The sequence below is a fragment of the Colletotrichum abscissum genome (genome assembly GCF_030869225.1).
Source record: "Colletotrichum abscissum strain IMI 504890 chromosome Unknown Scaffold_9.1, whole genome shotgun sequence".
NCBI classification, from domain to species: Eukaryota; Fungi; Ascomycota; class Sordariomycetes; order Glomerellales; family Glomerellaceae; genus Colletotrichum; species Colletotrichum abscissum.
The window spans coordinates 877,504-890,474 of record NW_026850536.1 but is presented as its reverse complement, the minus strand read 5'-3'; the positions used below and the strand labels follow the sequence as shown (position 1 = coordinate 890,474).

Below are 12,971 nucleotides of genomic sequence, written 5' to 3'. Positions count from 1 at the left end.
CTCCATGAGGCAGTGCTTGTGTAACGCCTCCGTTTCAAATGTTGCGGGTTCCTAATCTGCGGGAGCGTGAACCACAGATCGAACTGATATACACAGCCGCATTGCTGACATAAACCTCAAGGCAGAGGCATCATAAGGTACTCTTCCTGAAAATGATTGGCCCGGATCTCATACGGCCGAGTCGGTTCCTTCACTGAGCCTTTGGCTAGCCCAAGAATGATGGCCATTGGCTACGAGCTTGCTAGGGTGGGAGCCGGCATATGAAGTCTGCCTGGAACCTGGCTGGCGTTCGTTTGGCAAGTTAAACATTGGTATCATCCTTGACGGGGATCTACATGCTTGTCGCTATCAAACAACTTTGACTTCGACCTAGGGATTATTAATCTTACCTATTGGAAACACGAGGCCAATGGAGTCCCGCAGCTACAAGATCAACACGTTCAAGTACTACTAATAGAATAAGGGGCAAGTTTGACCATCTATTAGGCTACCAGAGTCCAGCTGAGAAGAAAGACATACCAAAGGGCATATTGCTCTAGCCCAAGCTCTGGCTCCCATGTGCTTACCGTCCTGTGTCTTCCGACAACGTCTTTCCACGTCTGTTGTCAATGTTTCGACCCCCATGTTCTTACTGACATGAAGGAGGCCTCTTAGCTGAGATGATGCATATGAAATCAGAGCTTAGATGGATTTCTTCATCGAGACGAACCGCTCTAAATTTCATCCAAACGAATTTGCGAATTTCGGTCTATAACCCAAAAATGGTCGTCAACCGGTTGCATCCATGACATACGATGGCAGGTTCTCTAGTGTCAATGGCCATTGACATAGGGACCTTGACATTGAATGACACGTCGCATCGTTCTTGGAGTCATGTTGTCCCACCGGCTCCGGTCACTTACACAAGACTAGTATCCCTTGGACAGTAAAAAGGGGCGTTGTGGATTTACACTCCAGAATACTTAAACTTTGCCGTTCCCCCGGGTTCATTCACGATTGAACGGTGTGCAGCTAGCGCCTACCAATCTACTACGTAACTCAATCCGAAGATCTAGGTTCAGATTGACTTCTTGTCAATGTTGTTGCACGGTGAGTCAAGGTGAGATCTGCTAGCGCACCGAGCCATGGCACACTGACTCAACCAAAGATCGACTCTGACCACTTCTGACTCTACCGGATTTCGATTCAGAGATTTTCTTAGCCCTACAAGATGAGCGGCTGCGTCTTGAGCTGCATCAACCACGGGTCCCATTGAGGCCGTTCTGCTTGGCACCTGTTTCCATCATTAGGGTGCAATACAAGTGCTGTAATGAGTAGCACCTTGGCAGAGACGCAGATAAACAACGGCTCGGAGAAGACAAAGGTGAGACACGGCCGAATCAGCACCGAAATTGGGGGAATCACATTGCAGAATGATGTTCGAAACCATGATCGTCGAACCCGTCCCTGAGAAAGCAGAATTACTGCTTCTCATGAAAGCAGGCTCCAAAACATCGAGGTAAGCCCAATCAGGTTTTTTCCAGAAGAGAGGCCTCCATGATGGCCGATGATTCGCGGTCCAGCCACTCTCATGGAACCAGGTGGTCTGCATGTGGATGAGAGTCGGCGCGGATGGTGCAAACGCCGTAGCCGCCCTTGTCTTGATTGCATTGTTTATGGTAAGAATGATCCGTTTCGAAGGGGGGCCTAGATCATCGACGAAATTGACGTTGATGAGCCACGGCGATCATAACAAGGAAGGGCGAAAATCCAGTCGGGTAGGCAGAGGAGGAGTTGCCGCCAGACGTCTCGACTGATGCAGTGGTGGTGGCTGAGGGCGATTCTCATGAGCGAATCGCATTTCACGAACAGTGACAGGACCCCACTATTATCCGTTTAAAGACATTGACGGTTGACGGCCTGTCGTCTAGCCTTACGAGGATTGACGTTCAAGTGTCAGAAGAGACAAGGGGGGTTGAGAGGGGTCATCTTGGGTTACTGTGTTTATGACTTGGCGGTTTGGTGGGCAGGCTTGCGTTGTAATCCAGCTGTCATCTCGGAAACTGGAGAGCATCAGAGGGTTATCCCAGAGACAAGCGAGTTGTCAAAATTTGCGGGATACCGATTGGCTACCCAGAAGCCATCTCGGAACTCTGCGCTTCCTGGACTTTAGAGTTCACGTTGACAGAATCGCAAGAGCCAATCGCAATCAACTTGAGAAGTCTGAGCGGAGGGGCTTCAGATATAACAGCGGCTGAACCCCCCAGCAAATAAACGCGGCATGACAGCATCCCCCAGCCAGGTGTCGACAAAATTAGGGATCAGATATCGATTAATGCCTTCTGCTAAGTTCAGTCAGCGCTGATGAAAGACGGTGGCATCCCGTCCCGGGGGAACGAACAAAACTCTTCACATATAGGTTCGCACTCTGACTAGCGAATCGCATTCTTGCGGAAGCACACCTTTCCCTTCGACCCCCGCTCATTTCCCCAACTGTTCGTGCCACGAGATCCTTGGCAAGAACACTCAGGAACGCTGTCTAACGCCGATGTCAAATGGCTGACAATTGAAACAGTCGGTTGGTTGTCCCTAAATTGGGGATAGATCTGCTGAGGTTGTCAAAGTCTAACGCAAATGCCGACTAGGGGCCTTGCAAGTTGCACGCTTCTCACTTTCCCATCTCATGATTCCACCGCCGTAAGGCCGCTAACGCTCCTCGTCCGTCTTGGACGGAAGACTGCGCAAACAGCACCCGGCGTTTGGGGCCGCCGACGTTGCATCCCGAATCGAGCTATACTACCGTGTTTATATGACTTGCATAAGGTGTGCATTGGTGATTTGAGAATCTGGAGAACCTGTGATCGTGAGATACATAAACGTCGTCGTCGATCCAGTTCTCGCCAAGCTCATTTCTTCTGTGTCTCAAGCTCACATCAAGATACTTTGCGATAGCATCAACCACTCGCAACTACAACTCTTCCACTCCAACAACATACTCTTTGTCTGCAGGTATCAGGCGCCATGGATTCCTATCTCGAGGAGACATCTTACACCTTCTTCCCCAGTGTCGAGGGCAACAGTCCAGTGTACACATTCGATTCTCAGTTCATTCCTTTCCCCGCATCAGAGGGCACAGAGAATTTCTTTTATCCATACTCATTCCCGGCATACCAAACATCAATGCCTCTCATGAACAACGCTTCTCCACTCTCCTTGGACACCGACTACGCAACCATCAACACCCCATTCACCGCATCCTCCCCCCGCTCAGACTTTTCGCCCATCCCCAGTGAGCCTTTGGACTTCGCATCACCACCTAGCACTAGCAGCGGACCAGTCTCGCCACGGTCACCCCCACAAGAGGTGCAGCCCGAGAGCTGGGGCCCGGCAGATCTTCACCAAATGGGTTATCTTGACGTCGCCGGCAACTGGCGCTGCCGCTACTCAGGTTGCTGCTCCTCGCGTGTGTTCCTGCGCGCGTGCGATCTCAGAAAGCACTTCCGGGGCCATGCAAAGTACTTCTTCTGCACCGAAAAGAGATGCCAGCAAGCGGGCGTTGGTTTTGCGACGCGCAAGGACTTTCAACGGCACATGGGCTCTCACAAGCCTGCTGTGAGGTGCATGCACCCGGACTGTGATCGCATCTTCAGCCGGAAAGACAATATGGTTCGTTCAGCCCATTCTTATTATAACCCCATTGAAACACAAGCTAATTTACAACAATAGAGAGAGCACTACAAGAAGATTCATCAGAGGTTGAGAAATAACCTCTTCCCAAGGAGGTGCCGTCAGACCAAGAAGAGGGAATCGCAGGCTGCCTCACCAGAGTCCAGCTGCTCTACTTGCTGCATGGAGTGTTAAGTTTCTTCGATTTCGGGCAAGATTATTTAAATGCATTGGCAAAACGGCTTAGCGGCCTCTACCATTCGTTATACGATTCATGAACCAGGGGTTAAGCGTTGTGTTTTCATGGAGTCTTCGGGGAATAGCATAGGAGCTACTGAATTCATCCTAGGATGGGAGCCCTGTAATAGATAGATTACTAGTATTTGATGCCTAATGCAGCCATTCATTACCTTCCGATTAGAATACCGAATCTCTGGCATAGGGACTGCAATCATTCCATAACAAGGTTTCGAGAAAACACAGTGAGCCAAGGTATCGATCCAGAAATTCTATCGGAAGTCGAATCCCGAAAGCTCCCTGTCTATTTCCGTACATGACAAGGTCAAAATGCCATTTCTAACCGGGCAACAAACTCCGCAAGCGGACTCCGCCAACGGAATTGAAGCAACACTCACCTTGCTGTAGATTCAGCTCTCTCTGGCGATACTTCTGAAAATCTCTACGCCGTCATGGTTCGACGCATCCCTCGGCTCCCGCGTCGTCGATGCTCAACCAAATGCCGGATGTCGGTGAACCATGAACGAAAGCGAAGCACACCCGCATACAGACTAGCTCTAAATACCACTGACCATGGTCTCGATATTGTTTGTATCAAACTGTATTGCATATCTGTTTACCAGCTGTGCACGTCGTTGAGCTGTTTGAGGTTTGTCGAAAAGCCCTAGGATGGAGGAATTTCAAGGTCACATTCGCAACAGCTCTAGAACAAAGTCCAGTTTCCAAAGTATTGCCGTACACACTAAGCCAGTATTAATTTAGTAATTGAAGATTATCTTAGATATCATGCTTCTTACCTGCATTCTCGGAGCCCGTGAGGTCCGTAGCACCGAAAGAGATTCCGATGCAATGCAACATTACATACGGCAAGTTTCTAAGCACATCGGACGAGACTTCCGATAGAACTCATAGTTGACATTATTTTACCTTTTAGATGACACAAAAGCCTCCCGAGCCCCATTCTGTCGTCAAGTGTCCTCTCATACCTTACCAATCCTAGCCTTTGTTTGAAGACGACATTTTGTTTCCATTCGAGCAAGCCAAACCGCAAAATCCAGACTGAAACTATAGCCATAGAAATGTCCAAGACGGATATTACGCTCATTGGAGTCGGCAACATCGGCGCCGCAATGGTGAAAGTCTGGGTGAATGCTGGACTAACCGTCACCATGTGGAACCGAAACCATCAACGGCCATCTCTCAACGAGCTCGTCGAACAAGGCGCCGTTCTTGAGACAGACATCCAAGCAGCTATTCAAAACAGCAACGTAGTTGTATTGTGCGTCTCAACCTACGACAACATCATGGATGTCCTCGCACGTGCTCTTCCCTTAGGCGAAGGGGAACGCTCAGTCTCGGTCATCAATATCACAACTGGAACTCCCAAGGAAGCTCGCGACATGGAGACATTCTTGAAGAAGAACGGAGTCACTGCGTATTTTGACGGTGCCATCATGGTGACGCCGGCCTTGGTAGGCACCGAACACGCTTCAATGTTTTTCAGCGGCGAGAGCGAGGGCGAGTTCGGCAAGATATCTCGGCGTTGTCTGGAGCCGCTGGGACAAGTCCACTACATCTCTGAGGATTCTGGAGCAGCAAGCTTATGGGATCTCGCAGCCCTAGCTGCCTTGTATGGAACCTTCACCGGTGGTATCGTTGCTCTCAACCTGCTCAAACGCCAAAAGCCGAGAAAGAGCAACGTGAAACCCTCGACAACCAAGGAACCGATGGAAAAGATCGTATTGCCGCTGCTTTCGACTTTCTTATCCCATCTGTCCGATGTTGCCCAATCTCTGGATGAGGGAACGTGGGAAGAAAACTTTGGGAATCCAGCCTCGATGCAGATCAAGGGGCTCGAGACGATTTTGAGAGGCTTTCACGAAGAGAATGTCAGCAGCGAAGGACTCGAACTTTTCCATCGCATGCTGAAGAGGTGCATTGGAGAGGTTGGAAAGAATGCCGGCTTGGCTAAGATGGGAACGTACCTACATCAGTAATGGCATATATCTTTGCCTCGCCCATTTGGCCAAAGCCACAAAAACTTCACTGTGTGTATACCGCTATTACAGGTGAAAGCCAATTTTTAACAAGTCTATTATTGATAATGCAAGAAGAAAAGACAAACATGTTATTATCCCCCTCTTTGCAATTCAGCTCTCGAGGCATCGAGTTCAGCCACAATGTATCGATAGAGCTTTCAAGTACCCTTCATCATGATACCAGCCTGAAGGCATTTCAGCAATTATGCACTCAAGTCTGATCGAAATTAGACGTTGATGCTGGTTCTCACAACCTCCGGAAAAGCAGGATCACCCGCCTTGGTGAAGACAGACTTGACCCGCTTATGCAACACCAAATCAGCAAAAGCCCCAACAATTCCAGCAACGACCTTTCCAATCCTGCCAAACTCGAGAGTCCCAAGTTCGCTCTCCAACAAAGAGCGTGCTGCTTCAGGCAAAGTAAGGTTCAGTGAAGAAATGAGGTTGGGGAAATCTGTGAACGCCCCGTGCGTGGTGTTGCTGACAGTCAGGAGAGCTTTTGAGCCTCGCAGAGCGGGAAAGAAGACGTCCCAGGTCGGATCATCGGTCGAGTGTCCCGGCCGGCCAACGAGAGTAAAGGGCCGACTGAGACCTGCGTTGAGTACGGGGTCGAGAAGCTTGCCGTCCAAATTGATGCCACCTAAGATGCGCGAATCTTGCAACATTGCAGCCGCCGCCGTAGCGCCCCCCAAAGAGTGGCCAAACATAATCGTGCGCTTGAGGTTGACGCCGTTAATGGGGTTCTTTTGAAGATGTGAGAGCACAAAGGAGACATCGTCAGCTCGAACCTGGAATTCTGTCAGCTACACGTCGGCTACGGACTACTCGGGGTACAACTAACCTGGGTGAGAGATTCCAACTGTGTGGTATTGTCGGTGTCGAGACTCACAGCCTGATACACGGTTCCATCAGGAAACTCAACAAAAGAAGGGTCGTAAGGGTGGTCGATCGTAACGACAGCAAAGCCATAACTGGCCACCTCGCGAGCCATCGCGCCGTAGAGGAGGCGTGGGTTGCCCCAGCCAGGGGAGAATAGCACCAGCGGAAAGTTCGAAGGAGGACGCCTGCATGAACGTGCTCTAGGCTGGCAAAACTCCATCTCGAATGAAGAGAAGGTGCCGTTGGGTAGGCCGACAGCGACGCCCAGCTGATCGTAGGCCGCGGCCACGAGGGGCGTCATGTATGGCTCTCTTTCCATGCCCTCACAGGAGTTTTTTGCCTTCTCAACGGGCATGAAAGTCGAAGTCATAACTCGTCGTGAGTGCGTGTTGTTGACTGGGGCGTAAGGGTCAAGCCTGCTGTCATCGGTCAGGGCTTCCACCGACATGGAAACCGCGTAAGGTCCAGTTGGTCCGTTGACGAGAATCGCCTGAGTCGCTGAGGCGAGAACGCCTATGATCAACGCTGGGATCATGATGCCAGAAGTTAAAGGCTAGAAAGTGGTAGTAAAAGGTTTGATTAGGTTCTCGGTGCGTCAGATGTAATATAATCAAGAGAGATGGTGCTTGTCTGAGTTGAGAAAGATGAAACAGAACGAGAAAGACGATGCATCTTATACTCATCCATTGTCACTTTGTCCTGCCCATTATTACACTCGAAGACCCTTTCGCGTGGTTGCTTCCCATTTGAGACAAGTCTGATTAGGCCGGGCAATGTTGAAAGATGGAAAAAGAGAGTAGCTGCGCCATAACTTGAGTCGGAACTTTGAAGACAACTCGAGGCTTTGGCCCCCATCTCTCTAGGCACCACCTCAGCTTAGATGTTGCCTGTTATTCAATTGGCCATACTACCCCGTTTTACTGGAGATTCTTGCTTAGCGTCGCTCAATTGCTTCCGCTTTGGGTTTGGTGAGTTCGGGGTCCTGATCCACTCCCCGACGATCTCAACATCTTACACAACTTGCGCGAACCTTTCGTATACACACTCTCTCTGTGATGACTATTCTCGCAAAATTTGCGGCGAGTAACAAAGACTTTGGGCCATACGAAAATCACAGGTCTCTCATGGTATTCTGGCAAAACAAAAATGCATCTTGGGCCGTTCGACCGTCGGACTAGACGTTCTCGCTGCGCGCCGTGCGCTACCAGCCACTCGAAGGTACGGCAATCCACCCCTGTCTTTGCTATTGCTATTGCCGCAAGCAATTAGGCTTCTTCGAATTATGGTCTCCTAATTCTCTACGATCGAAGTGTTCCGGTTCAACTCCATGTGCTCAATGCCAGAAACGCTGCATTGAATGTGTATTTCCGGCAGTGTCGGCTCCGAGCAATGGAGCTGCAATCCGGCTAGCCAAGGGGAAGCTCTTCACGGCCAAGTCTTTCGCAACGCCTGTCACACAACGACCTGTCCCGCCGCTCTCGAATGAGACCATTACTTACATCTTTTATTTTGATATTTTTATACGCAAGAACAGCTTCACCGGTCAAGGGCCTGAATACGTAGCAGACGTTCAACAATTAGCCAAGACTTGCGGCCAAGCAGGAAGAGGCCCACATAACCATCTGCTGGACGCAATGTTGGCTCTGGGTGCTATGCAAGCGAATATCCTTGGCGCATCAGGCTGCCACAATAGTCTGCGTTTTGCGCTTGAACATTACTTGCAGTCCATAACCTCTCTCCGAGGAGCTGTCTTAGACTCCACATTGGCACGGAAAGATAGCATTCTCTGGTCAACCTTTTTCCTAGGGCTATTCGAGGTTCGTAAAGCTCAACAAACCTATCCGAATGCTCTTGTATACTTAGCCTCGAGACTTTTTTGATAGCAAGACAACGAGCTAACATTGGCAAAAGTTGCTTCAAGACGCCTCTGGCCAGAAGTGGCTACAGCACATGGTCTTCGGCACATCTCAGGCTCTCATCGCCAGCGGGCCGTCAGCATGCACCTCGGGAACAATGCGAAAGTTCTTCATACAGGCACGAACTTTTGAAGTCTGTAGAAGCATAATATTCAACCAGTCCAGCTTCCTGGCAACACCAGAGTGGATGAAGGTGACACGAAATCTTTCGGAAGAGGCAAACATTCAAAGTCGGGCTTCTGTAGATGATATCCTGAACATAATTGTGTTATGCTCCAGGCTTAGAGCACGGTAAGTTGACCGCTTTCTGTTTCTTAGTGTGATGTGCGTTAAAGAGATAATGCTGATATACAACTCCAGTACGGGCCAATTCATTACAACTTACGCCAGCTTCCCCGGAGTTGAGGTCCCATCCATCGATGCGCTAGAACTTGCCACAGAGGGCTTCTATCTTCGCGATGCACTTGATACTTGGAAGCTTGATGCATCATTTTCATCTGCCCAACACAATGAGATGCTTCTCGCAATGAGTTACTACTCGGCAACAAGCATATATCTCTCTGGAAACTATGACTACGACCTACATCACTGGCAAACGATGACCGTTGCGGTACCAGTGCTAAGCCGAGATGAGATATTGAAGCATGTTGAAGACATCTTGCAGACAACCAGGGAAGCGCTTCGATCCTCTACTCTATCGCCGCTTCTGCATCTTTTCCCACTACGAGTAGCAGGGGCAAGGTCCCAAGAATATTCCCAGCGGCAGGCCGTGACTGAGTGTCTGCTCGAAGTCAAAAAGCAATTTGCTGTTGCCGATGCGATGTTGGTCGAACTCGACGAGTTGTGGTCTTTAAGTCCCACTCAGACACCCTTAGACAGTTGAATAATATTAATTCCATCTTGGTACGCCGTGTCGAGATCGCAAGTTTCGTTGGAGATCTACTCGGGTTTCTTGTAGTTCGGTGAGACTTCTGACAATTGCCTTTGGTGCTCCCCCTTCTCAATCATGTCTTTGATGACTTCGTCTGCGACCTTCATAGCCTGAACACCCGCTGGCGCACCACAATAAACCGTTGCTTGGAGAATCGCCTCGCGGATTTCAAGCTCTGTCAGCCCATTTCTGATCGCCCCTCGGATATGGATTCCAAATTCAGCCCAGCTCTTCAGAGCAATGAGCATGCCGATGTCTGGTGTAGGCGTTAGCTCGAGGGCATACCACCTAGATGCATGCCATGCACACTTGCGGCAGGGCCCAGCTCGAATTAACTTACTTAGCAGGCTTCGTTGCTTGCGTTCCAGGCCAGGACGCGACCATATGTTTCCCCAAGCCCATCTATTTCGATTGATCTTAGATTGAAATTACGCTCAATGAATTGGTCGATATCGGGATTCATACTCCGTAATCAGCTCTTGTTGAGCAAAGGCGAATTCGCTAGAGCCATTGCGCATCGCGGTCTCGACATAGCCCTCTCCAACGACTTCGCGCCGGTTCTTCAGACCAGCTTCAAAAAGTTCAGCGCGCAGCTTTCTGCTATTTTCGGATGACATCTTTGCTCTGGGGTTTGCAGGAAAACGTCATGAACAGGTGAAGGTTCAAAGGCCAGTGCTACAGAAAAGCATGAGACCGAATAATACTAATATCTCTCCCCGTTTCACAAGGAATAACTCATCATCCGTGTTCGGCAGAGCTGCGGAACCAATTGAGGGGTCACATCCGAGCTTAAGGTGATAGAAATGACCGATGGCGCCGAATCAATCCGCAACCGGGGAAAAAGCCCACACCCCGCACTACCCCGATAACCCGCACGAAGTGTGAGGGCTATCCCGCGTTATCCCGTCTGCTGCATTCGATAGCTGCTCAAGTCTCAGATTTGCATCTCTAGCATCGTTACTGTATTCGGCACATCTAAGATCCTACTAAACCAGCTTAAATAAACTCCAGTAGGTCCTTCTTTGGCCTCTGAGCCAGCTTCCACTTTCCCTTATGTCCTTGCTCGTCTTGTTGATGACTTTCCTCGTGAAGACCCGGACTCTGCGCTCCTTTGTGGTTCCGCTGATTCTCATCATCATCATTATCCGGGTTCCCAGGCTCAGGATATTTCCTCAGATGCTCGACCGCCCAAATTAGCTCCTCGGAAAGTACAGGCGGCGTCCGCCCCTTGCCCCTTAGCGTCGGAAGACCGGCGACACGGAACAGCCAGTTGAGCCACTCAAACGTCTCGCCAGTTTCCCAGGCAATGTCGTGGAATTTTCTGCCTTCCTTCTCGACGAGCTCTTCCCTTTCCCTCTCCCATCGCTCCTGTTCCTCAAGGGACGGCAATGCAACGGACTCTCTGCCAGAAAACACTCTTGCCAATGCGATGGCCTGATACTCAAAACTCCTGAACGTGAGAACCCTTGGCATACCAACAATCCCCAACGTCTGGAAATCTTGGAAGAAGGTATGCCAGAAAGTCTTGATAAGCTTCCCACTTTTATAATCATACAAGGCTCTTCCTCCATTGGCTTCCGAGTTCCAGAAAGGGTAAGAGGGTTTATAGCCTGTGCAGTAGATGATGTGATCGACATCGTCGAGGTATGAGTCGTCTTCAAAAATTACACGCCCGTCGAGACGAAACTCCTTGATAATCGGTTTCCAAGCGATGCCCGGAGGCGGTTCGTCGCCATCCCAGCGGGACTTGGACCTCCGGGACTGATAAACGGGGGTACGGACTGTCTGAACCAGTTCTTCTGTCACATCATGGCCAGATGCGGAGTTTCCGATGGTAACAATTTTCTTTCCGGTGTAAGGTTGTGGGGTGCGGTAGGTCTTGGAGTGCACGACGCGGCCCGGAAATCTCTTGATGTACTCGTCCAGACCCTTGACGTGAGGAACCTGAAAGAATACTAAGTTAATCCAGATTCGAACAAGCGGGTTGCAGATTCATAAAAGGCTGTACTCACATAGGGTACCGAGTAGTGGCCGTTGGCGAAAACTACTGCATCAAACACCTCTTGCCACCAAACGTCGACGTTACGCGCAGCGTCAAACTTGCGTAGAGTCAACCTCCACTGCTCGGGCCTGTCTTTGGCCGGAATTCTTGTCACATCCTCAACTGTGGTGTTTAGTACCAGTATTGAGTCGGTCTTGTGCAGGGAAAAGTAGTTCTCAATATATTGTCGTGGAATCCAATGCGGCGCAAATGGTCCGTAAGCGAACCTGGAATCCGAAAATGACATCGCAATGTCAGGGACATTGGTTCTTTAGGATGTTATCAGAAGCCCTCTTTCGCATATCATGGGAAGTTTCAGCAAGACTTACGTCAATGAGTGATAAATCGGGGTCTGCGAGTAGCGTTCTTGTTGACTATGGGGCTTGACCTGGGGAAGCTCGCCCGGGATCTCCACTGCGGGATCGACATCGGGCGGGAGGCTCCCGGGTTGGAGTGGAGGTAGCTCTGATGGACTTGGGTCGTAGATCCTACAAGATTGAGTCAGTCATAATGGTCAGGATGAGAACCAAAAGGGAACCAGTACCATGTTCCGCCCGCGGACTCTCTTCTTTCGAATACCTGGATTCTTTCAAAGTAGTCTTCCGCTTGAAAAGCTGCAGCGGTAACAGCACCTAGTCGATATCGGAGAGATATTAGCCACTACCTTCAACTAAATGCTTGCATCAGATGATCTGCCGGCGGCTTGCATCTTTGCATCCGGAGAGCTGCCATGCGTGGCCCAAGAGGTACTTACCCGCAGCGCCCGCGCCAATAATGGCTACAGACTTGATCTTCCGTTCGCCTCCCATTATGACAGTGCGTCTTGAAGCTCAGACCAACAAATTACGAGGAATGGCTCAATCCGTTTGTCAGTCAAAGCGGTCTCACAAGCATATTTACGGTGTACAAAGTATTTAAAGCACAAGAGTCCAGAAGGAAATGAACTTCGCAATCGAGTCAGGTCAGATCCATTTGTCATCTATCAGACGTTAAGAGGGGTTTTGGTTGGAAACTGGGTTGATCGGATGTATTCGCCATCTGTCGCCATCCTCAGAAGCGATTTCACCATCGCTGCGTCACGTGAAGAATCGGATGTTATGTTCGGCATTGCGAAGAATCAAGATAACAGTTGAAATAAGAGGTCTGAACCTTGCCTTTCGAAAGTCAAATTGCTTGTATCTAGAATAATATCTCAGCTTAGTTTATGCAGAGAGGTCTTGAAAGCTTCTATCTAAGCCGAAAGCGAGAGGACCGAGGCGCAGTTTCTGCCGGCCGGGCCGGCC

General features: G+C 49.9%; 6 protein-coding genes across 6 annotated transcripts; 3 read left to right on the top strand and 3 right to left on the bottom strand.

The window, feature by feature from the left end:
- Positions 1-3,000: 3,000 nt before the first annotated feature.
- Positions 3,001-3,840, top strand: CABS01_04786 (uncharacterized protein; the record flags this gene model as incomplete). The annotated part of the gene is made up of 2 exons (XM_060538156.1): positions 3,001-3,645; positions 3,706-3,840. 2 exons carry the CDS (start codon positions 3,001-3,003, stop codon positions 3,838-3,840), a joined length of 780 nt encoding a protein of 259 aa, XP_060389818.1.
- Positions 3,841-4,961: 1,121 nt separating this feature from the next.
- On the top strand, positions 4,962-5,879 carry CABS01_04785 (uncharacterized protein; the record flags this gene model as incomplete). The annotated part of the gene is made up of 1 exon (XM_060538155.1): positions 4,962-5,879. The coding sequence occupies one exon, from the start codon at positions 4,962-4,964 to the stop codon at positions 5,877-5,879; it is 918 nt and encodes a 305-aa protein (XP_060389817.1).
- A 269-nt stretch (positions 5,880-6,148) lies between these two features.
- CABS01_04784 (PAF acetylhydrolase) lies at positions 6,149-7,335 on the bottom strand (the record flags this gene model as incomplete). The annotated part of the gene is made up of 2 exons (XM_060538154.1): positions 6,149-6,709; positions 6,763-7,335. 2 exons carry the CDS (start codon positions 7,333-7,335, stop codon positions 6,149-6,151), a joined length of 1,134 nt encoding a protein of 377 aa, XP_060389816.1.
- Positions 7,336-8,434: 1,099 nt separating this feature from the next.
- Positions 8,435-9,599, top strand: CABS01_04783 (uncharacterized protein; the record flags this gene model as incomplete). The annotated part of the gene is made up of 3 exons (XM_060538153.1): positions 8,435-8,617; positions 8,712-9,007; positions 9,077-9,599. 3 exons carry the CDS (start codon positions 8,435-8,437, stop codon positions 9,597-9,599), a joined length of 1,002 nt encoding a protein of 333 aa, XP_060389815.1.
- A 56-nt stretch (positions 9,600-9,655) lies between these two features.
- CABS01_04782 (carboxymuconolactone decarboxylase) lies at positions 9,656-10,264 on the bottom strand (the record flags this gene model as incomplete). The annotated part of the gene is made up of 3 exons (XM_060538152.1): positions 9,656-9,903; positions 9,988-10,049; positions 10,113-10,264. 3 exons carry the CDS (start codon positions 10,262-10,264, stop codon positions 9,656-9,658), a joined length of 462 nt encoding a protein of 153 aa, XP_060389814.1.
- Positions 10,265-10,643: 379 nt separating this feature from the next.
- On the bottom strand, positions 10,644-12,497 carry CABS01_04781 (uncharacterized protein; the record flags this gene model as incomplete). The annotated part of the gene is made up of 5 exons (XM_060538151.1): positions 10,644-11,591; positions 11,660-11,957; positions 12,018-12,176; positions 12,233-12,320; positions 12,443-12,497. 5 exons carry the CDS (start codon positions 12,495-12,497, stop codon positions 10,644-10,646), a joined length of 1,548 nt encoding a protein of 515 aa, XP_060389813.1.
- Between the last annotated feature and the right edge of the window lie 474 nt (positions 12,498-12,971).